General features: G+C 37.3%; 3 protein-coding genes and 1 long non-coding RNA gene across 6 annotated transcripts; 2 read left to right on the forward strand and 2 right to left on the reverse strand.

Moving 5' to 3' along the window:
- The first annotated feature begins 887 nt into the window (after window positions 1-887).
- On the forward strand, window positions 888-4,190 carry LOC147853765 (pentatricopeptide repeat-containing protein At1g15510, chloroplastic-like). 2 transcript variants are annotated; one of them, XM_087332519.1, is made up of 2 exons: window positions 888-1,148; window positions 1,376-4,190. In XM_087332519.1, exons 1-2 carry the CDS (start codon window positions 928-930, stop codon window positions 3,264-3,266), a joined length of 2,112 nt encoding a protein of 703 aa, XP_087188645.1. In that variant the 5' UTR covers window positions 888-927; the 3' UTR covers window positions 3,267-4,190. The 2 variants fall into 2 exon arrangements, with proteins under 2 accessions (XP_087188645.1, XP_087188646.1); XM_087332520.1 differs by having other exon boundaries at window positions 1,017-1,148; window positions 1,380-4,190.
- Window positions 4,191-7,333: 3,143 nt separating this feature from the next.
- Window positions 7,334-9,641, forward strand: LOC147853766 (cadmium-induced protein AS8-like). The gene is made up of 2 exons (XM_087332567.1): window positions 7,334-7,609; window positions 8,963-9,641. The coding sequence occupies exons 1-2, from the start codon at window positions 7,369-7,371 to the stop codon at window positions 9,232-9,234; spliced, it is 513 nt and encodes a 170-aa protein (XP_087188693.1). The 5' UTR covers window positions 7,334-7,368; the 3' UTR covers window positions 9,235-9,641.
- LOC147853767 (uncharacterized) lies at window positions 8,914-10,505 on the reverse strand. Its single transcript, XR_015531214.1, has 2 exons — window positions 9,719-10,505; window positions 8,914-9,651 (listed from the first exon to the last, which is right to left on the reverse strand). It is a non-coding gene; the product is annotated as an uncharacterized LOC147853767 (long non-coding RNA).
- A 567-nt stretch (window positions 10,506-11,072) lies between these two features.
- On the reverse strand, window positions 11,073-14,256 carry LOC147853768 (Pyridine nucleotide-disulfide oxidoreductase family protein). 2 transcript variants are annotated; one of them, XR_015531184.1, is made up of 3 exons: window positions 12,623-14,256; window positions 11,826-11,997; window positions 11,073-11,729 (listed from the first exon to the last, which is right to left on the reverse strand). XR_015531184.1 is itself a non-coding variant. In XM_087332349.1 (2 exons), the coding sequence occupies exon 1, from the start codon at window positions 14,129-14,131 to the stop codon at window positions 12,638-12,640; it is 1,494 nt and encodes a 497-aa protein (XP_087188475.1). In that variant the 5' UTR covers window positions 14,132-14,256; the 3' UTR covers window positions 11,073-11,997; window positions 12,623-12,637. The 2 variants fall into 2 exon arrangements, 1 of the variants encoding a protein (XP_087188475.1); XM_087332349.1 differs by having other exon boundaries at window positions 11,073-11,997.
- Between the last annotated feature and the right edge of the window lie 10,829 nt (window positions 14,257-25,085).

Consider the following 25,085-nt stretch of genomic DNA (forward strand, 5'->3'; position numbering starts at 1 on the left):
TATATTCCCTAAAAATAAGTGCAAATCATGCATATCTCATAAGGAAGGCAAAAATAAGTCCAAGGTTTGAACTTAAAGATGTTAATTAGAATGAGAAGAGTGTTTTGTGTTGTTCTTCTCAAAATTTACATATTTGTGTATATAATAGTCATGTATTCCCTAAACATCAGTTCAAATCATAAATGTATCATAGTAAGTTGAAACCATGAATGTATCATACACAAGGCAAACATAAGTATTCATTTCTTGCCCCCATGAGTGTAACGGAAGAACGTGTGTCATTCGATGAATGGGTAAATACCCCATTTTTGTTGTAAACCAATTGTCTCATGGGCCATTTTTGGTCTTAGATTACGTTAATATATCTTTCTTTCTTTCTTTCTTTCTCTTTCTTCTTCTTCTTCTTCTTTTCTTTTGGTGATGGCCATTATGAGAAGGCGCAGCAACAAACAATTCTCGATAGCATCTAACTAACCCACAAAGCGCGTCATGCGATAATAGAATCATTGCACAATGTAAAGCTTTAAAAAAATACGACACGAACTGGCCTTTATGATCGACAAATGTGCTTCACTCAACTTTCACCATAAAAACGTTCCATAAGGTCATATTTCAATAAACCATGGGTTGTTTCCCCTATTGATTATTCAGTTATAAGTTCTTCTTCTTCTTCTTCTTCTTCTTCTTCTTCTTCTTCATTTCCTTCTATGTTTCTATTGCTCCTCTTTCCTACATAACATACATGCAACACATACATACATACAAATTTACAATGATACATACATAGCATAATAACATAACATAACAATATGTACATTACATACATACATATACACATTATACGTACATACATACGTACATATACAGTATACTGTATACGTATATACGTACATACATACATACGCCGTCGTCTCCCTGCCCACGGTAATGGCGTTCTCCGCTTCCACTTCTACTCCCTTCGGCTTCTTCTGTGGCGTCTCTTCTTCTTCTTCTTCTTCTTCTTCTTCTTCTGTGGCATCTCCTTCGTCACCGTCTTCAGTCTCTGATAGCGTGGGGCAGAGCTACTCTCCAGCTCCATCATCGTCACTGTCGCGGTCGTCGTCACGGAAAGTCTCTTCATTCCAGCCATCGTTACCCCGATCTGACAGGTTCGAGAGAGCGAGAGATAGTAGATAGAGTGAGTGAGTGAGAGATAGTTAGTTAGTTAGATAGATAGATAGATAGATAGATAGATAGAGAGGTGCTCAATGTATCTCCTAAATTTGTTCTTGAATGTCAGTCACCTCAAAATTCTTGTCAAAATGAAATCTAATGAGAGAGAATCGAGATATGTTTACGGTAGCTTCTAACTTAAGTCTAACTACATGTGGTGAAGACAGCCGAGGGTGCATTTGCCCTTAGCAAATACTGACCACTATGCATCTTTGTTGCGTGAATGCATCATCAACAATGACATTACAGAAGGTATGAAAGTTCATGACTCCATTGTACAAGTCAATCTCGATGGCGATCGTTACCTTGGAAACATACTTGTCGAAATGTATGACAAATGTGGTGGTCTTTTGGAAGCACGTCTCACCTTCGATAGGTTGAAGGATAAGAATGTCTATACGTGGAATAACATGATTGCAGCATATACCCGCCATGGACATGATGAAGAGGCATTACATCTTTTCCATGAAATGCTCCATCTGGTGTTGCCATCCCCCTTTACGTTTACGTTTGCCTTGGGGGCATGTAGCAACATGGAGGTTCTAGATGAGGGTAGATTTGTTCATGATAATGCTATACATGGTGGACTTGATGGCGATATCAATGTTGGAACAGCACTCATCCATATGTATGGAAAATGTGGGAATATAATTGATGCTGAAAGAGTGTTTCACAGATTACATGACCATAACATCGTTACATATACTGCCATGATGGCTTCGTATTTGCACCAGAGTAAAAACCAAGAAGCTCTAGAGATATTTAGGAGTATGATAAAAATGAGGATAATTCTGGATGAGTTTTCTTTTACCACTGCACTTGGAGCATGCGTAGGGTTAAATGGCATAGAAGACGGAATATTTGTTCACGCTACCATTGTATGTGCAGGTTTTGATTCGAATTCTGTCATTGAATCAGCACTTGTGAAGATGTATGGAGAACATGGTCAGTTTGAGTATGCAAAGATTGTATTTGCCAAGTCACATGAAAGAAATGTTGCATTATTTACTTCCTTGATTACAATCTGTGTGCAATTAGAATACAACGAGTATGTGCTCGAAATTTTCATGAAGATGTTAGATGAGAGTTTGGAACCGAATGAGTTGACATATGTTAGCGTTATTACTGCCTGTGCAATATCAACATCTCTGCTAGATGGTAAGGTAATACATCACATGATAGTATGCAATGGGCTAGAATCAAACTTTATCCTAGCAAGTGCCATTGTCAACATGTTTGGAAAATGTGGGTGTCTTGATGACGCACACTGCGTGTTTGAGAAAATATCCCAGCGTACCATTGTCACGTGGAATACCTTGATCACAGCATACACTCAGCAAGGGTATGGAAAAGAGGTTCTAAATCTATACAGCCAAATGCAACTACAGGGTGTTAGGCCCACGGAGGTCACATTTATCAATGTACTTTCTGCATGTGGAACACTTTCATATTTATCTGAGGGGAAATCAATCCACATGAACATATCCAAGCATGGGTTGGAGTCACATCACATAGTTGGAAATGCCCTCATTAGTATGTATGGAAAATGTGGAAGCTTGATTGATGCTTTTGATACTTTCAGAAGGATGGATAATCGGGATATCATCTCATGGAATGCCATCCTTGCTGCATGTACTCAACATGGAGATCATAGCGAGGTTTTCGAATTATTTGAACAAATGTGCCATCAAGGAGTGACGCCAGATGACATTACCTTCATCAGTATATTGTCTGCTTGTAGTCGTGCTGGCCTTGTTCTTCAAGGTTTGCAATATTTCTTTTCAATGAGTGAAGACTTTGGTATAGAACCAAGAATGGAGCACTATGGATGTGTGATTGATCTTCTGGGACGAGCGGGACAGCTGGAAAAGGTAGAGGATTTTATCAAGAAAATGCCTATTTCACCAGACTCTGTGGCATGGAAAAGCTTCTTGGCTGCCTGTACTTTGCATTGTGATAGGGAGAAGGGACAACTTGTTGCTGAAAGTGTCTTTGGTCCTGATACCAAGGAAGCTCCACCATACATACTATTATCAAACATATGCATACAATAGATGACATATGAAGGTGTCAATTTGGGAGTCATTTAATCTAAGAAAACTTGAATCATTTAAAAAACAAGAATCTTCAGGAGGTCCTTCACATGCACTATTAAAAGGCGTATTCACACAATAGATGACATGTAAAAGGATCAATTCAGGAGCCATTTTGTCATAGATGAATTGAATCATTAAAAATTTCTTCAGAAGCTCGACCATACATTCTATTGTCAAGCATGTGCACACTATTGATGACATTCTATTATCAAGCATGTACACACTATTGATGACATTCTATTGTCAACCATGTGCACACTATTGATGACATTCTATTATCAAGCATGTACACACTATTGATGACATTCTATTGTCAACCATGTGCACACTATCAATGACATATAAAGGGATCAAATATGGAGCAATTTTGAATCAACGACAAGTAAAATTTTTAGGTGATCATGCTGTTGCTTGTGGGGTTTGTCTGTCCCAGAAAAGCAAATGCTTATTTACTTGTGTCCTGCCATATAAAGGACTCATTAATTACTTCTTGTCCATTCAAGGCAAAGGGTGAGAGGTAATTCACAGAGTAGTATAGACATAGCTGACACATAGGCTCACACATGGAAAATCTGTTCATGTTACACTGCTTCTCTAGTCTTTGAGTAAAAACAATTTGAACTACACAAGATGATGTCTGAAAAACAAGGAATCATATCTGGAGTTTGTTAAAGCAATTATTTACACACGTATAATGTTGTGATATCATTAAAAAACAAAACTTGAGTTCATTTCCATGCTCTCCTTGTATCTTTCCTTCTTTTTTGTGGATAGCAATCAACAACTGAGTCTTATTGCATGTTGTGAGACAAATGGCCAAGAAAAGTAGCCCTTTAGATTTGTTATAATCATGGAAACAGATTTGGACTTTCATTTTAAATAGATGTAATGTATACTGGAAAACACTATTACATTTTTATTTTGTGGATAATATTCAACTCTAGTAAATCTTGTTTCACGCCACTAGGCGGCATAGAATTAGTTTTTGGCATTTCCAGAGCTAAGCTAGTTCTTCATATTAAGCACACCATCTAGTAATTGTTTACTTATCTAATCGCCAAGTATAGAAGCCCTTTTCAATTTGATATTTTGTCTAACTGCTGCAATGCATTATCGCATGTGCCATCTTTGGTTGTGTTTGCATGCTTACTTCACTTGAATGCTCTTGAAATGTGTGTGTGTGTGTGTGTGTGTGTGTGTGTGTGTGTGTGTGTGTGTGAGGGAGAGAGAGAGAGAAGCACTCTTGTTATGTGCATGGAAACGATCATCTAGTAGAGAGCATTGTAATTCTTTGCAAAACGAGTTACTTGTGGCTTCTTCGTTATTATGTTGGCCTGGAAAGGAGAGATTGTGCTTTTAGTTTAATCGTTTGTTTCATTTGGGGGTCAAAGAGGTGAGAAATATAGTTGAGGCTCCATCTCAAAGAATTTTGGAGTTTGTTGAACCGCAATTATTACATATCTTGCCTATTTATAGGTTTATTTGGCAACAACTACAAAATATTGCATTGATGCAAGGTTCCTTACCTTTACAAATAGAAAAATAACCATAGATTGATTAGTGTTTATGGGGTTAGACGTTGTTTTTACAAGTGACAACTAGTCTTTTGTATCGTTGCTCTGTTGAATGTCTTAAATGACTATCATCTAAGGCTGAAGAAGAAGGGAAAATACATAACTTTGATCATGGATGTTGGTAAGTCTTAAAACGTAGTTGAGATTCTAAATTGCCACTTGTAGCAAAGGTCTTCATTTGGAGAGTTTTGATTGGGGGTTTGCTTTAAAGCAACATGGACTAATAACGGGCAATCGCTTCTTTTGCACTGTTCAAATGGAAGATAATACTCCTCGTTTTATACAATGTTTGATTGCTTGTCAACTTTGGAGTTACACTTGTCAAATTTGGCAAGTTTTATCATAGTATTATTTGACGCCTAGATTGTGAATGTTTGCACAATTTACACAAGTTGACCCAAAATCAAAGATGGAGATCGTTGTCCTATTTTTGAGGTATTGGGGATTGCGTCATAATTGGGATATGCACAATGCTTTTGTACTTGATGGTAAGCATGGAGTGACAGCATATCTACAAACAAAAAGTGGAAGGGAATACTAATGTGACAATTTTCTTTATTGGAGCAAGTGGAAATTCTTCCCTCAATGGAGTGTTCATCTTACCTATTGTCAATTCAACATGTTCCACTACCCATGTAATTTGTGGGTGACCATACCCTAATGTGACGCCCATTGTAAGTAGTGTTTTTCACACATTTATTAATATAAATTGTGTTTTCACACATACAAAAAAAGATATAAAGCTTGCCTATTGAAGATTGTAAAGTTTTTCACAAACATTTATTAATATTATTGTTTGTTATCACCCAACATATATATATATATATATACCAAAGATAAGAACTAAGTAAAGAAAGGGATATTACAATGATAAGCATATTCTTAATTAGATGTTAATGATCTATATAATCAACGCCCTATACAAAAAGGGAGCTTGGTTTACACAACTATCTTGTGGCTATCTTCTCACTCCTCGTCATGAAGAGAACGGCTGTGAAATGAGATATTATCCATTACATTGAATCCAACGCTTTTTCCCTTGCACATTGCAATGATGATTATATTCTTACGACAAAAGGTATGACAAGGGAGGTGGTGGTGGCCCCTGACACATGCATGTGTCTATCGGCATGAGGCATGCATTCATTTTCATGGACCTTAAAAATGCAACACGTAAGGAAGATACCCTCTAGAGAAAACGTTGAAGCAACCAACTATAGTTGTGGACGTGGTAGCATGAGACAATGTAGTTTGTTTCGAAGAGGCCTCGAATGTAGTGGGTCATCTGCGGCTGCATGCTAGGGACATAGAAATGGCAAGCAGGTAAGTGTGGAGCAGGCCTGATAGCATGTTGGCTAGTGTGGAAGCACCCATGGAGGAACATGGCCCCCTCTCTAGATAGATGTGTATGCATATGTATATGTATATGTATATGTTGGCCCACGAGCATGTTGGCAAGTGTGGAGGCCCCCATGGAGGAACATGGCCCCCTCTCTATGCATATGTATATGTATATGTATATGTATATGTATATGTATATGTATATGTATATGTATATGTATATGTATATGTATATGTATAAGTGTATGTATATGTTGGCCCACGAGCATGTTGGCTTGTGTGGAGGTCCCCATGGAGGAACATGCCCTCTCTCTCTAGATAGATGCATATGTGTATGTGTATGTGTATGTGTATGTGTATGTGTATGTGTATGTGTATGTGTATGTGTATGTGTATGTGTATGTGTATGTGTATGTGTATACGTATGTGTATGTGTATGTGTATGTGTATACGTATACGTATGTGTATACGTATGTGTATATGTATGTGTATGTGTATGTGTATGTGTATGTGTATATAAATGTCATCCACTACTACTTCATACATATGCATATATATATTGTCCACTAGTTCATCTCCACGTGGCTAGCCACGTGGATGATAGAGACGAAGTAGTGGATAGGCTTCTTCATTCCAAAGCTTCCCCCCCTGTTTCCGCTCTCTTTCTGTGTCCCACATATCAGAGGAGATCGACGAAAGCAAGGAAGGAAAGCAGCAGCCATGGATTCTTCCAACTCTATCCAATACCAGGGGCGACCTTTATGTTCATAAAAAAAACCAGGCTCTCCAACTTCTCTCCATCTCGCTGCTTCTTCATGTGAATCATGTCTTCCTACCATCTGTAACAAAAACCCATACGCTAATTCTCATCCTAATCCGAACCCTACCAATTTTAGAAGTGCACGGAAACCCTAACCCTTACAGTATCAGAAAGATAAAACGAAGTATGCCAAAATGAACCAGAAGCCTTAGCAGAAACCCTAATCAAAGCTGTAAGCACAAAGAAAACAGGAATTCTTAGTAGCAGACATAGCAGCCTAGAGAGATACATCACAGAGAGGCAACAGAAGCACACAAATCAGGGATCCCTAACCCGCGCACGAGATCTAGAGAGGTGAACAAGGCGCACGAGATTTAGAAGAAAAATGACAATCATTGGGCTGTTCCGGAGGTATCATAGGTGGAATCCGGTGTATCCAACATACGGTGCATTCTGGGGTGTGGGCATCGGTGCGGGGTGTGGGGTCGGGTGGGGCCCTGGTTTTGGCCCAGATGCTGTTGGCTTTGTCGGCGCAGGATGTGGTGTTGGCCTCAGCATTGGCTTCACCTTTGTCGGCCTTGGCATTGGATTCCCAACAAATGGTCTTGCATGTCTTCCTTATGATGGTACTGTCTCTAACACATTCTAAATATATGCTCTATGCATTGTTGTACAATAAAAAAAATAGAACAATTCGCCATTGATCTCTCGTAATGGGATCAATTGCTATATATTCAAGTACAGATTTGTATCTATCATGTGTCACGTATGAGATATAGAGAGAGCGCGCACAACGAAATGGTAGGATTGTTATTCATGTTGTATAAAATACGGTATCTGCTCATTTTAGCAGAATGAAAATGTTTATTGTTATGAATCGTCTATTAAATGCACATGTCGAGCATATATTTGCTATTAGACACGGAGCACAATGAAATGGATAGATGTAACATGAGTCTGCAGCTTGACCCATGTATGCAAGGAAGTTGTATAATAGTCTAACCATTTTATACTAGGTACAGACTAGATATGTGTTATAGAAGACCTATGGCAATCTGTTATATTAGGTATATGTTGTGCTATCTCTTGTATTAGATATATGACGTGCTATATCTTATATTCGATATATGCATATATATATATATATATATAGCAATCCAATGATTTCACCATCCTCTCACTCATCTCTTCTATTATGTTAGAGACATACTAGAAATGCTGATAGTTGCAACATGACACACAACAATCCCGCTGCTAGTCAGGTTGCTGGCACAGAGACTTGATATTTGGGAAACATTTAGATTTCATTACAGGAGGAAAAGGGGACACTTGATTTGAAAGAATATAGGCTCTTTAAGTATATACAGGTTTTGTTTGCATTTTCAGAGGCCAACTTGACCCTCTTGGACCAGAAGAAAAAATTTCAATGTGTTTGTGAGGAGGTGATAACTTGCTCTCCATGCTTAAGAATTTTGCGAATAAGTGTCAAAATTGGGCTATGAGAGTCCATGTTGATGCCTAGGACTTGAATCTTGGTCTCCCCTCACCCAATATGCATTTTTGGTTATTGATTGAACTCCTGGCAGTGACGGGGTCATCAGCTATTAATTTGATACAAAGGTGTGACACATAGTTTAGGACTAAATAGGTGAGGTGGTAGGAAACATTATGTGGGAATGCTATGAATTGAACTCTTGCATGTGGGTTGTTCTTCATGGATGGGATATATATCAAATAATAAAACAGCATAGTGCATTTGCCTACCATAATTTAAAATATCACCAGTTGACTATCATTATGGGTTACAGTCTTCATTAGTACTTACAATGATTAGAATGAGACAATATCCACTATGAAAATATTGTTTGTTTTTCCGTTTTCCTTCTTAGGGTCAAGTAGAATCATCATATGGAATTTTTTATCACCAAATGTGGCTTCTTTTTTGTGAGCACGAGGCACTGATTCAACCTTTCTTGCAGCTCTCACATGTGTTTCCTGTGAAGCATTCCACCTAGCAAAGATTGCAGCACCTGTGATTTCTCACCAGGCGAACGAGACACAAAGGAATATGTTGAAGAGTTTCGGCAATCTTCATCTTATGGATTTCTCTAGATCAATTGAAGACAATGCACGGAAGACGTGGCACTCTATAGAGATATCTATATCAGAATGGGAGCAGAAGCTACGAACTAGAGAACCACAGTCAATTAAGCTCGTTGAATATCCATCCAATAGCTCTATACAGAAGTGAATATAATACTGCTTTCAAGTTCAGGACAACGAAGTGATTCATCTTAGAGCTCTGGATGGAAATGAATATAATACCACCTTTCAAATTGAGTGACACCAAAAAAGTCGCCATTGAAGGAGCTCTAGATGAAGGGATGATAATACTGCCTATCACAACAATGAAGAGAAACACAGTCTAGCAAAGAGATGTGTCTGAAACATACATCTAACATGTGATTTGGGGTTTACATCCCTCATTCTGTTTCGACTATTATCCATGTAACAAACCCTTTCCCTCTTCTTTTTGTACACTAGGATACTTAGCACCTCAAGTGTGTAGTAATTAACCAGTTGAGTCCTTGTGAGCTTTGTACCGTCTGGACTTTGTACAATTTTGGTTGAAGCTGAAATGTTATTTGTTTGGAAGAATTTATAAGACCTTGTCAAGACTTTGTACAATTTTTGTTGAAGCTGAAATGTTATTTGTTTGGAAGAATTTATAAGACCTTGTCAAGATCCACAGGTACCATCAATAATAGATATTATTCAAGGGTTTGGCTCAGTGGAAACTAATTTGTCAGATTGCAATTGATGAAAAGAAAGAAATGATCTATCGGATATAGAGGGAATAAAATGTGTCGTAAAATGTGAACTATGAAAGGCTCATTTGCATTTATATCTCATTATCTGGGAAAAGATGTTCTCTTATGTCAGAACATGCTTCTCATTTGCATCATAGACCATGAACTAGTGAACCCTTATATCATTACATTTAATTAGCTTGCACCATCCTCAATAGCTCATAACTATTGCATACCTTTTGGCTAAGATTTGTAATCACTTTCAACTTTCATATTGCATGAAATGCAACATTGGATGAACAATTTCTCAATGCAGTTCTGGTAATGCCCCTCTCGTATGCCAGAACATGCTTCTCTTTTGTTTCATAAACCATGAACTATTTGAAGGCTTATATCATTACATTTAATTAGCTTGGACTTCCTCAATAGCACATAACTCGTCTACCTTTTGTCTAAGATTTATAATCACTTTCAACTTTCATATTGCATGAAATGCAACAATGGAAGAAGAATTTCTCAATGAGACTTTTGGTAATGCCCATTGTCCCCATTGATCATAAATCATGTTATTCTATTACCATCAATGTATTGAATGCATCCTTCTTGTTCGGATACAGGTACACTTCCCGAGTCTATCATGAGCATCACTCTAACCTCAAGACTCCAAAATATCTTGATCATTATCATAATCACTGGCTTTGCAATGCCATGATTCCACGTTATATGGAACATTGATTCTATTATTTTCCAGAAGTGATCATAGTGATCATGCCTTTTCATCAACATTATAAACGTGCTTGTGTGAATTAGAAATTCAAAAAGTATGTTTACCCATTTTCAAAACTACCTATATGACCTTATCGTTAAGCAAATAATATAGTAATTAAAGCAAATAGATACATATTATATATAGGCATGCACTTAATCATTCTAATTGTCATGATTAAGGACAATATATGGGCTTGATCTGCCTAATATTCTCAAATAACTTATTATCATATTAAAGTCGTATTAACTATTGGCAGTCAAACAAGTCAATGATGTTTCTAATTCCAAAGCTTGTTCACACTCTAACTAGACAATAATTTGTAATTAACACATGCCCACACTCTAACTAGATAGTAATTAGTAATTCATGTAAATTAGTAATTATCATTAGCAAAAGACTTTTACTTATTCATGTAAATTTATCTTTATAGCCCTACATACTTTTGTAACGTTATGTAATTAACATCTTAATTTTTCATGAGATTAGGAGCAAAATGTATATATGTATGTTATAATGAAAAATCAGCAACAATTTTTTATGAATTTCTAATACATACAAGTATATTTTAGTGAATTCCTTATAAAGTACTCCCAAGCTTATTAGGAACTTGATAACTATGTACATCTTACAAACCCGCCATATCTGGGTTCAAACAAAGACATTAATGAAAGTATTTCAAGATATATCTCGAATGGAGGGAATTCTTTTGTGACTTTTTCATATGATGATATTTGTTGTTTGGTTCAAGGGGACAATCCTACCGTACTCTTGGAATTATTTTAGTCCTTTTGCTGTATAGCTTTGGCTTGTTATGAAACAAAAGCTGCAAATAGTTTCTGGTATGGTGCCAAATCATTTTAACATAGTAAATTGCCTTTTGTCACTTTCAAATAATGGTAAGGCAAGCATCAAATAAAGATACGTGAACTAATACTTTTGTCTCACTCTCTACATGCACATAGTTTAGTTTCATTCCTGAACCACCACTAGTACTCGCTGGTTCTAGTTTCAATCGTGTCCTTTTTTATAGCTTTTCATGCATCTTTGTTACCGAAAATGCTATCCATCCCCAACATGCTGCAAATTTGCAAGGAAACATTGACGCATGTACCCAGCCACATACCATAATTGACGCACCAATCAAAGCTCAAACACGAGATTGACAGTCTGCTATCAATCAGATTGGAGTTTGGAAAAGTTAAGCTGGGATATACCACATGCACAGTATCACTAAACGTTTTCCCAATGCACAAAATAATATACCTTTTCCATTTTGGGACACAGTAACCCTAGGCTAATATTTTCTTCTTAAGCACAGACATGAAGTCATACACCACTCGAATCATGTGTGTGGAATCCTCTGTTCTCTGAGAGGAGAACATTTTGGTGTATCCCATTGGCTCTTGCTACTAACCTCCTCAAGGACTGGGCTTACCTGTCAACATTATACATGTATGTTGAGCATTTCTGTCTAGTAACAATTTGGTGAAAATATTGTGAAGCACACAAAACTATTCAGTGTCAAACCATTAATATCATAAAAATCTTGGCTACAAAGATTTATTACATAAGCCCACATGTTGTGGTGTGCATTTCACAATATAATACTTTATTTTACTTGAATAAATAGCTGTAGAAAACAGAGAATCAAACATTCGATGACATCTAATAAGTAAGCACAGCCAAGGTACCAATTATATGCAGCTAGAAAGAAACAATTTCGAGAATAAAGGGAAATTCAAGGATATTGTATCATGTATATACATAAATTTCCAAACACAGGTCATCCTTAGTTACTATTGCTCCAGACAGGGGAGAAGTTATTGGAGAGCTGCTTGTCAATTAAGAATTTATACTTTGAATAGAATCCAGATTCCAAATGCAACTTTATAGTAATAATGAACTTAAGAACGGAAATTATTTTCAATTCCATTGGGTTCTAACCCTGGATGTAACCTTTGCAATCAAGGTAATCTCGCCATATCAATTGCATATATTAGTTATCACCATTTTAAGCAGAAAACCCAAGAGGATATTTAAGGATTGAAATAGATGCATACCAAGATCAATGCAATTCAGCTTATGCCCACAACTTTTACAGCTTCTTCCACGGAAATGAGCTTCTCTCTAGGTTTCCCTTTCTTGGCTCCTTCCATAATTTCAAACGCATTGATCTTTTCCCAATCTTTAAAAGAAATAAACTTTACACCTCGTTGTCTAAGCAATACTGTTACACCTTCACGTCCTTCATGAGATGGGTCATTAGATAGGATCCCACTCTCCACATCTTTAATAATGGACATTGTTACTTCCTCTGCACATATAAGATTAGTGCCGATGATACCCGTAGGACCCCTTTTTAGCCAACCCACCACATACAATCCAGGTTCACATTCAGGGTCGCCATCTTTAGAAACCACTCTTAGAACCCGTCCATTAAGGTTTGGAATCAATCCTTTTCGATGGTCAAAGCTTAGATTATCTAATGGCAAAGACTTATAGCCTATGCTCTTGAGAATCAAACTTGAGCTCAAATTTTCAAAAACACTTGTCCCTACTGCACGTTGCCGAATACTCCCCGCTTCTTTTTCCAAAACAGTCTTCTCTAATCGCAATCCAGAAACATGATGTCCATCTTTTGTTGGTAGAAACTCCGTTGGTTGACGATAGAATACAAAATGGAGCTCCTTTTCGTAAGATTCTAATGAGTGTTTTCCATTCATAGCTGCCTTACTTAGCAGCTCATATACACGTTTGTGAATACGGCTTGCATTAATCTCTTGTACATCTATCTCTGAGAGAGCTAAATCAGATGATCGAACAACAACATTCACTCCTTTGAGACCCAAAACCTCTCTCAGCTCTTTAGCTGTGCAAGAAATCTGTGCCGGACCTCGACGTCCAATGAGATATACTTTCTTGATCGAGCTCTTATTCAATGTTCTTAAGGCATGGTGAGCAATATCAGTGCTTTTCAGGTCCTCTACTCGCCGAAGAAGTATTCTCGCAACATCAATGGCCACATTGCCTTGCCCAAGGATGATGGCAGTATCAGAGGCACAAAGATCTACATCGAGATTTGCACAATCAGGGTGTGCATTATACCACCATACAAATTCTCGAGCTGAAAACACACCATACAAATCTTCCCCGGGTATTCCAAGGGAATTATCACTCTCCGAACCATAGGCAAGAACCACAACGTCATATAGCTTCCGAAGCTCGATTAGATCTATGTCTTTACCTACACAGACATTTCCAAAGAAAGCTAAACGAGGGCTTGACAGAACTTTAGTGAACTGGTTCGTTACAATCTTTGTTTCTTGATGGTCAGGGGCCACGCCAGATCGCACCAGACCAAACGGAGAAGGAAGGCGATCGAATACGTCGATCTTAGCTTCAGCAGAAAGCTTCAGAAGCTTCTCTGCTGTGTAAAGACCTGCTGGGCCACTCCCTACTATGCATACATGTAGAAGCCTACAGCAGCGAGCAGGGCTGGACACCGATCTAGGGGTGGAGCTAAATCGAAGCCGAACAGCAGAGGCGGAAGCAGAGAAGGTTTTCCACATACCTGGGGGTCGTCTCCGATTCGTCTGTTCGACTGTTCTCGATGATTCATCTGTTCGATGGTTCTCGAAGTCTGCTCTGTTGAGCTTCCATGGCCATGGCGTCCTTCAATATTAAATAAAAAACACATGAGTTGTGGGAAAAAGAATGAATGGAAACTGATGGGCCATGATGGGCCATGACCATGACCATTACAATGACCATGACCATGACCATGATTCATCTGTTCGATGGTTCTCGAAGTCTGCTCTGTTGTGCTTCCATGGCCCATGGCGTCCTTCAATATTAACAAAAAACACATGAGTGTGGGAAACTGAATGAATGGAAACTGATGGGCCATGACCATGACCATGATTCATCTGTTCGATGGTTCTCGAAGTCTGCTCTGTTGTGCTTCCATGGCCCATGGCGTCCTTCAATATTAACAAAAAACACATGAGTGTGGGAAACTGAATGAATGGAAACTGATGGGCCATGACCATGACCATGATGACCATTACAATGACCATGACCATGACCATGGCTTGTGGTGATGATACCATGAATCCCCGATGATGGTGATGATCACGTTATTGAGTGGTGATGTCCCCATGTTCATGTTCATGCCTTCCAAAGATCATGGTGTTGATGATGCCATGTTGGTCGTGGAGATGACCACGACCATCGCTCATGGAGATGATGTCATGAATCCCCGATGATGGTGGTGACCACATTTATGAGTGGTGATGTCCAGTGTTCATATTCATATCTTCCAAAGCTCATGGTGTTGATGATGCCATGGTGGTGGTCATGGTGATGACCATGACCATCGCATCGCTTGTGGAGACGATGGCATGAATCATCGATGATGTTGATGATCACATTTATGTGTGGTGTTGCCCGTGTTCATGTTCATTCATGTCTTCCAAAGATCATGGTGGTGGTGATGATGCCATGGTTGTCATGGCAAATGGCCATTGTTGAAGAGCACCATAACCTTTCAAATACAACATTTCTCGTGATAATATACTCCTTTTCTAGCATTCACCTCACGAAAATAAGAAGAGCCACATTGTTGCGGTTACAACAAGGGGCTAGGGTGGCCATATGGTTATCAGCTGATCAGACACCAACAAGGAGCTTTTTAATCAATGTGAATGCCATCAATGATGGATCAATGTCCTCCTCATATAACGGCTCTGTTCAAAGTTGAGTATGACATCATTGACCTATATCAATTTTTTTATCTTTCTACTACTTAATGTGACATGGAAAAGACACTAGTGTTAAGATGGTTTAGTAGTCAAGACATATTTGGAGGAGCAAATTATAAACGTGGGATTAATGAGCTCAAACCACTCCGAATGGTGGAAAAATGACCATCCAAGATATTGCTTGATATTTGAACTCGTGTCCTTTAAGTGCATCAATGATGTAAACCTAAATAGAAGACCCAAGATATTGCTTGATATTTGATCTCATGTCCTTTAAGCTCAAGTTTTACTTATGAGCAAATTTCTAATGTGCATGGTGAACTCTACTACTCATATCTTGAAATAGGATCACTTGTGAATAGCTTTTTATAGGAGTGAATAGTTCTAGGACATTCTAGAACATTCTAGAAATCTCTAAGCTATTCTATAGGAACCTATAAATAAGGGCATACATGTATTCTCAAATCAATTCGAATCAACACCAGTCTTTAGCTCTCATTATATATCTTGTATCCATTCTCTTTCTTTCTCTATCTTATACATCCATTCTTCTCTTAGTATTTGGTTCCTTTCTTCTCGTGTTCTCTAATATCCTTCTTCCATCACTCTATCTTTTATCCTTGGTTCTGACAATTAGAGGTAGAACACTAGGCACTTTTAAGACTATTAGAATTAGCCTCCTTCCTAAGTGTAATTACATCATTGTTAAAGTAAGATTGCAATCGTAAAGCTCATTCATGTATTGTATAGAATTAAGTAAGAAGGAAGGTATATGTGAGGTGATAGAGGCATGAAGTTCTCCTTTTTATTCCTTGCTTTGTATAAACAATAATGTAATGATCTTCAAGAGGGAGAAAATTATTATCAAGCTTGTTAATTTGTCTTACATTTAAGCATCCCATTCTCCAATTTAATTGAAATATTGTAGGTGTTAATTAAGTTACTCAAATGTTAATCTTGGGTCATCGGATTGAGTTATCAACCCCAATTCAAATAGATATGCTATCGAGCTAAGTAGCTCCTAAGTAAAAAAGAAACTTGTCTACATTACCCTCCCAAAAAAATTGACACTAAATCTTGTGAAATTCTTACATCAACACGTCATCTAAATGTATTGTTCTATACGCACTTCTGAAAAACATTTTTCGACAAAAAATGGTTTTACTACAAAATTGATGTTTTCATAGCATTGGTTTTTAGAAGGCAATGCTAAAAAGACTACAACCTCTGCTCATCATTTGGATATCCCTTGATATGCATTTGTAAGTTGTAACCTACCTTGTTTTGGATTCCGCACCATGACTCTCTATATCTTTCGCTATATTTGCCTTACGTTTTTGTAATCAAGATTTGGAAGTTTTTCTAATAAAACATTCCTCAAGATGTTGCATTCCTCTCTTTTGGTTCTTATAGAAATAACATCATGTAGTTCGCATAATTGTTTTGAAATTTGGATTGTGGAATGATCCTTTCTCACCTAATGATTTCCTTACTTTTAACTCTTGTTTTTTTTTCAAAATGAAGCTACTTTCCCATTACTTAAGAAGGATTATTACATAGAGAGTCTACAAGGAGACTTATACACACATGAGGGAGTCTTCCTCCGATCAAGTAAAAGAAGATGAGCCTACTTACAATGCCTTGCGGCCTAACTTAATGTAAGAAGCTACCTATATATCCAAGGCGATGCCCTTCAATGTTGCGTAGTACAAGTCAGCTCTTGGGGCCTACAACGAAGAGAGGGTGGTAGGTGAGTAGGAAACAGCCAATGTGGGGGCTGGTAGTTCCACCTCGGGCCACTCCTGCCTTGCATCACCATAGGTGTGTTCCACCATTTCTATCAAAAGCGCAAACGGGCAGTGACCACGTCGTTGGAGTGGCTGCAAACCTCTTCCAGTTGCCCTTTATTCTATGCCATATCAAGGATGAGATTGATAAGGCATGATCTCATTAACAAAGTCGATATGTCTATCATTAAGAAGCCTAATGTGTGTTATGGATGATGCTAAGACGTCGTGATAATAAAATTAATTTTTATTTATATTGGTAGTATGCATCAACATAACATTATAATATATGCTCCTTGGAGAATAATATATGATTCCTAATTAGCATTATGAAATAAAAGGTATTATTCTCCAAGAAGCATATATTATAATGTTATGTTGATGTGCACTAACAATTCAAACCAAACCGATTAAGCCTTACCTGGTTTGAAAGTTTTCAAACTTGAACCAAAACGATTGCTAAACAGGTTAAGGCTTAACCGGTTTGCCCAAACCGATTAATGCTCAATCGGTTTAGTAACCGGTTTGCCCAAACCGTTTAAGCCTTAGCAGTTTTAGGGACCAATTTGGCACTAAACTAAATGGTTCAGTTTGGTTTGAGCCTTGAGAAACCGAGCTCAAACCGGTGAATGAGTTTGAAGCTTGAACTGAACCAAACCAAACCATTTAAAAACACTTTAATGTCTTGGTTCAGGCTTCAACCGAGCCATTGCCGACTACTAGTGCTAATATGAGCATTTTTCTAAATCATACTAAAGGCTTGAAGACTTTTTATTCAGAAGTGTAATTTCCTTCAACTCTATCAGTTTTATGAGGAAGTAAACATTTCTTGGGATAATTCAAATTGAGACACCTCGGCAAACCAATCCTATTTTCATAATGACTCATGCGTCCTACTGAAGTTTTCTTAAGTTGCATCAAGAAGGCATCTCTTATCTTCATGTGCCAAATGTGTTGTAGAACTACACAAAATTTTCTAAGTTAAATGGATGTTTTCATCTTCATAATATACAAATCTTAAGACAATACACATCCTTCCAAAAAAAAGCGCGCGCTAAGTATTGTAAAGATTATTATAATTTGGATATATGCAAGTGTTGGCAACATATGATCTACCAACAAGGGGAACAAGCAAGATACTTGAACAAAAGTGTTTAGATTTAGAAATGCTTCTCAAGGGATATCCATGAGTGCATGTGCAATGTTGTGCTAGACCCAAAAAACCTTGAACCAAGGAAGAGGAGTTTGGTGACGTTGCCAATTAAGGTTTGCAAGAGTCTACACATATGTTGGAACTTGGCACATGCTCAAGCTTTTTAGGATCCCTTTTGTTCAGTTCGTACATGTCCACTTGCAAACATGCTTTCTATATGTGTGGCTTTTCTTTACATTGTATATGCGCAAGAGACTATATGTAAATGTATAAATAAATTTGAGTTTGTTAAGCCCTTATAAGGTGTGTTTATTGTGTGTGTGTGTGTGTGTGTGTGTGTGTGTGTGTGTGTGTTTGATGTAAATAATATATGTGCTTATCCATTTGGATGGAATGCAACAGGCAAAGGAAAGGTGGAATGGGTTCTGCAAAAAGTGAGACAAAAGCTAACCTATTGGAAGATTGCAATATGGCCGCTCCACGTCAGATTGAGGATAGTGCAATCTATATTCATTGCTTACATGCAATATTACTTAATTATGATTGATTGGCCGAAACACATGATACAAAAGATTAATTCAGAAATCATAAGCAACTTTTGGTGCTCTACGCAGTCACGTAGAGGTATACAACTCTTATCACTAGAGAAGATATGCACTCCATGATGATGTGGAGGGCTAAATATTCTTAATTTGCAGTTGCATATGTTGGCTAGAAAAGCTACTTTACTGCCAAAATTTGCTAAACAAACATTGCTTGGGGCTAGAATGCTATCAGATATGTTTGCTAATTTGAAAACCAAGATATTTGGCTCATGGGATACTAACAATTAGGATGTAGTGTTTGGAAAGCTTGACGAGCACATTAAAGGCTATCCATTTAGCTCAATGCTTCTAAAGCACTGGAAGGAAGTATTGCACCACATTAAAAGGAGAGGCAAGAATTTAGAATTAGGGAACTCATTACGCCTCGAAAGCTTACATTGGAGTGCTATATTACCACGGTCATTAGCTAAACAAGAGCCTAAAAAAGCTTATTTTTTAGCAAAGAAGGGGTTGAAATAAATTGCAGATGTGGTAAATGACCAAGGTCACTTATTAGGCTTCAATGACATGACATGTCGTTATAGTCTTGGGTCACATCATCACATTATCTAGAATCAAGTCACAAAGTTGGTACTTTCTTTAGTACTTGTGCCACCTCTAGATGGAGATCATAGGATTCAGGACTGGATGTTACAAAAAGGAAACATTGTTATTACAATGAATAAGATTACAACACATTCAATGTATATGTTGTTGCAACCTAACCCGTGGTATCATGAACATGCAAATGCATTGTGGCTCATACACAAAACATAATTCTGGTAGAAAAACCGGCTAACAAGCTTATGGAGCTCTGGTCTTCCAATAAAGCAACGGGTATTCCTATGTTGTTGCAACCTTACCCGTGGTTTCACGAACATGCAAATGCATTGTGGCACATACACAAAACACATACCTGGTGGAAAAACTGGCTTACAAGCTTATAGAGCTCTGGTCTTCCACTTAAGCAATGGGTATTCCTATGGAGATGCCTCTTGGGTGTGCTCTTGACTGTGTCAAAGCTTCAAAAGAGATCGATAGTCTCGCCACATTGTGCAAGATGTGGTGGACGATGGGAAATTGTCCCACACTTATTATGGACTTGCTCATTCGCTACAACATTTGTACAAAGATTAAGTGGATCTCTTTCTCACAAATTTCCTGGCCGAAGGTTTGGGAAACAACTTTGGCTATTTGGACAAATTCTCTGCACCTTGGACCATTTGGATGGCCCACAATACTAAGGTATTTGATTGCAACCAACTGCATGAAGTTAGCTTCTTTAAGCAATCCCTCTGGCAATATTTATTTGATTGTCTGCAACTTAGAGACATCACACTACAAATGTACACTCTTTACTTTGTGTGCTTTTAAGCTCTTTCGTGTCTAATCGACACTTGTATATTTCTCTTTATTCTTTTTGGGTTTTCACCTCAATTTGAGGTTTCCCACTAGTAAAAAAAGTAAATAATATATGGGGGCGTGCAAATATATTATTGTATGTATGTGTAGAATGTGTTTTGATTTTGTGTGTTCGCAAAGCCTATAGTTATGGGGTAGGTTCGGTTCGGTTCAATTTCTTGGCCTTGAAACCAAGCCATTTACCCATGACAAAAATCAAACCAAAGCACTTCAAAACTACCAAGCCATTTGAACCAAACCATTCAAGTCAAATTAATTAAATAATTAAACAAACATTTAGGTTAAATTAACTTAAATCATCAGACAAAAAAATACGTCACTTAAACTATTCAACAATAGGAAAATAAAAAAGGCTTTGACTTGAGGTGCAACTTGTCGTCACCAAGCTATAAGGGATGTAACAACTATTGAATTGGCGCAATAACTACCTTGATGTGGCAATGAGCTCGTTGCATGCTCTCCCTCCTTCACCACTTTGTATCTTGGCAACCAAACTAGGCCTAATTTGGCCTTAGCTAGGGCAGATTTAGGATTAGCTCTAAGGTCAATTTAAGGACATCCTAGGTATAGTTTAGGATTCAACCTTGTGTTGTACTTGAATTTGTGCCTTTAGGTAGAATATGTCTTCACAGTTTTACCTCCCTATTGGTGATGGGAAATCAAAAACACTTTTGAAACTCGGCTTTTACTCAAAAGTTTCGTGTTAAATCATCAACACTCAAAAGCACAGAATCAATTTCCATCTCCAACCAAATACCCAATTAGTACCCCAAAACTTCTTGGTGGAGGGAAAATGAATTCTTGTAGCTTCATCTCATGTGCAACCTGCGTTACTTTGAATGACACCAAGCAAACCTTTCACACTTCTCCATAATACAAGCAAATTCATGGAGGTTGATTACATTAAATCGCTATGGTAGTTATAAAATCCTCATATGACAAAATGAATCCAAATTTGCAAAAACTTTACTATATTTGAACACTTTTGCACAAGGTTGAAAAAGATTGGAGCAAGAAGGATTTTGGGGGAATGAATATCTTTCATGTTTGGCATGGTGAGTGTACAATCAACGACAATATCACCATTGTCATTATAGGCCTCCCATGTACAGTCATGATTTTCTACCCCATTATTTGCTTGTCTACAATGCTTAGACTTACAATGAGCTCTCTTGCTTATTACATAGTTTCTTCGAGCTCTCGTGTCATATAAAAATAGTAGTATCTCTTTTTAATGTGCACCATTGGCCATTGCTTTCGTTTATAATGCACTTGTCCTTATCCTACCATCACACTTGATTTTGGCGACATAGATGTTAATGTATTTGCATTTACTACATGTGTCTCTATTGTGACTTATGCATCATAGCTCATCTTTTTCCTTGTCTCCTTTTATCGGGTTTGAACCCTTGATCCTATTGTTCTGGGTTTGAACCGAAACCAAACCAGGCCCATAACTAACTCTTACCATGAATATTCTTCTTTTAGCTTTCTAAAAGCAATGATCACTTCAACTAGAATCAAACATGACATTCCCATGCTTTTCTCCCTTTGCACATGCCACATCACGACAATGTCCTTCATCTAATGTGCTCAGCAAACATTGTGTAGCGTTAGAAAGAAAGAAATGGTTCATTCTTGAGATGTAGATAAATGTTCTATAATTGTAAGTTATTTCATATGTCAATGTTGATTCATTAGTTTCGTAAATGTTTAAAGAAAAGGCTTAGCATGAAATGATCTATAAGAAAAAACAATAATGATATTTTTCACATGCACATGTAGTTGCAACAAAAAAAGTGTGAAAGTGTTGCCTTGATGATTTTGAATCATGAGCATAACATTGTCATTACATGTGTAATTCTTATTAGTAGGCGTATTTGCAATACTCGTGACTAAGAGCCAATTACGGAAAAGAGGTAAATGGAGTTGATTGCAAGGATGAATGGTATTAATGATAAGTGGACAAGTAATTGCCACTTGATCAATTGTGAATTAATCATGTATGATTGTGAACATTTATGTGAGGACCACAAGTTACATCCATAACCAATCACACTCTTATGAAAAAGTGAAACGACAATCATTTGTACATTGTGATATTTTGGTAAATTTTGTTCTTTAAAGGAATAGAGATGACACATGGATCAATTCTAATTGTGAACATTTATGTTCAATATCGAAGGAGGTAAAGGTGATTGAGGAATTGCAATCATGACTGTGACAAACGAACGGGAAGACATTAAGACATTATCATGGTCAAAGAATTTATGAATTATGTAGTAGTGATATTGTTGGCAACGGTAACAAAAGCTCTCATTACAATAACAATGAAATTGTAGAGTTGGGACCACTTATTTGGGTTGCCCTGTTTTAACTCGTCATTTTTGGCAACATCGAAAGAATTCTTATGACCTCGCTAGTGGACGCCAATACGGCGGTATTGTATGATAGCCATGTTACAAACAGAATACGTGGGGACCACATATTAATTGATTAACAATTTGCACATATGCTTTATTGGAAAGTGGAAGGATATCCATTGTAAATTATGATTCGTTTAGGATAACAATTGGTTTTCATGAGGATAACACCACATTGATGAATCTATGGTGAATGATGTGCATACGTTGTGCCAAGTTGAGGAATGAGTGTATACTAGAGAGGACAATGTGATACATAACTTTTATGTGGGTGACTACGATAGAGATTCATAGTTTCAATATGTATTGGGATTTACAATAGCAAAGAAAAAAGGAAACAACTTGATAAACTCACTTTTCGTATATTTGAACAATCAACATGTAGGGATAGTCTTTGGTGTTTTTTGTGAGTGAGAACCACATGTGATGGTTTTAATTTTTTCATATTTAAGTGATCGATTGTACGCAATAAATAACCAGGCAAAGTGTAACAAAGCTCCATGATGATAGAATGTGTACACTAAAAGAGCCAAAAATATTACATGCACTTACTTGAGGCCTCAATGAATGAACACGTTAATAAACACTTTTGCCATAATCTTTGAGATTTGTTTTTCTTTTAGTGACGAGATTAATAAGTTTCAATAACTTTAACAAAATGATGTAGCATAAACACAATAAACAAATCAATGAACCGCGTAAGTGATACTTAACAAACTAATGCAAGACCCTTTGGTAAGATTGGCTTGTTGGAACATTGCGTCATGAATGCAATAAGTTTGGGGGTTCTTATGTGACATAGGTGGATGAGATGGTGAATTAGTTTGATGTGCCTAGGGTTTTGATATATTTGACCCCTAGAAAAGAATGAGTAGATTCGATGTAACTAGCAAAGAAAGAAACCATGTGAATACAACAAAATGCATGTCCCACATATTCTCTTTTGAAAACTTTTGAGAAGATGAATTTTTTCTATCACTTTTGGGTTGAACACATTCCACGTTTCAAGGACTCGATAAACATGCTTTTGGTTACTTGTGGCACCGAGGGAGAAAAGGAACAATGTAATGAATACATAAAGAAAAGACATTGAAAAGGGAGAGGTGAGGGTAGAGACTTTTGTTTGGAGAAACACATCAAGGGCCATACTTTTAAGAATTTGGGAGTAGTTTGTGGCATAGGTAACTGAGATGGTGTGGCGTAGCAATTTGATGTGTCCAACGGGTCCTTTGACCTATAAGTAGTAAACAACGAGTGGACTCTAATTTAACGAAACTTTAATCGAATCGGGTCCTCGTAGTCTCTTTTGACAAGGTGACATACCAAAAGGGACAATCAACTTGTCACTCACTTGTTTCTAGTGTGATGAGATGATATTTCGGGGTATAACTCAAGACACTTCTCATTGCTTTTTGGGCATTGGATAAAAAAGCAACAAATGCAAAAGAGTCGGGGCTCTTTGAGAATCAATGTAACGTTTTGAAAATACACTCGGAGAGAGACGTGAACAATAACTAGGGGCAATTGCTTTCACACTTTTCGAGGGTTTGACTGGTCAAAGACTAAGATTTTGATCCAGGTAATAACATACAAATTAATTAAATAAAAGAGGAAACGTTTATATCATGATTCATGAACGTGCATTGGAATCTTCTTTGGTTTCACACTTCTTCTTCTTCTTCTTGTGAATCCTATTCACATACATTATTCATTCAAGTTATTCCATTAATAATGGGTTACTCCCTCTCTCTCTCACTCACACACACACTTAATGGTTCCTTTTAATCCAATGGACTTTCTATTGATGTTTCTCTCTTAGTTCCCACTCTCATTATCACCCAAACTCGCATTTTGTCACAAATGGACCTTCTAATTGGTCCATTTTATCACACAATGCAAGTTGTGTTGTTTTTCATTGCTTGAATTTGTTGAGTTCAGTGAAGATTGGGCTTATCAAGTAAGCTCTTATGTGTTTTGTTACATAATGATACGTGATTCGACATGCCATATAAACGTCGCCGAAGTATGAAAGTTGACGATATTCATGCTTCTTATGCCTTGTTGTAAAGGTAGAAAGAAAGAAATATTAACATCTTCTAAGACCAAATTTGGTCCATGAGACAATTGGTTACAATAATGGGATGTGTGCCCAATCATCAAAAATAAATAATAAATAAACATAGATAAAAGAGTTTTAGTTTTAGTTTTGGAAAGAATGGAAATTCTAGGTTGTGTTTGCTTGCACACATTGGATCCTTGAGCTCATGTGTCTTTTGGGAAAGGGTGTGAAAAATGTCCATATTTCACTTGGACTTTGGGAGTCAAGAGTTATTGCTAATGAATACGATGATTTTAATTATGACAATGACAACGATGAAGCCCATATCTTACAAA

Source organism: Azolla caroliniana, unplaced genomic scaffold (assembly GCF_043228905.1).
Source record: "Azolla caroliniana isolate FFs.n. ecotype wild unplaced genomic scaffold, voAzoCaro1.0.p SCAF_16, whole genome shotgun sequence".
Taxonomy (NCBI): domain Eukaryota; kingdom Viridiplantae; phylum Streptophyta; class Polypodiopsida; order Salviniales; family Salviniaceae; genus Azolla; species Azolla caroliniana.

Coding starts and splice junctions, on each gene's coding strand:
- LOC147853765 (XM_087332519.1), top strand. CDS start 928: ATGGCGTTCTCCGCTTCCACTTCTACTCCCTTCGGCTTCTTCTGTGGC. Junction 1,149..1,375: donor TCGTTACCCCGATCTGACAG/GTTCGAGAGAGC, acceptor CATGTGGTGAAG/ACAGCCGAGGGTGCATTTGC.
- LOC147853766 (XM_087332567.1), top strand. CDS start 7,369: ATGACAATCATTGGGCTGTTCCGGAGGTATCATAGGTGGAATCCGGTG. Junction 7,610..8,962: donor TGCATGTCTTCCTTATGATG/GTACTGTCTCTA, acceptor CCTTTCTTGCAG/CTCTCACATGTGTTTCCTGT.
- LOC147853768 (XM_087332349.1), bottom strand. CDS start 14,131: ATGTGGAAAACCTTCTCTGCTTCCGCCTCTGCTGTTCGGCTTCGATTT.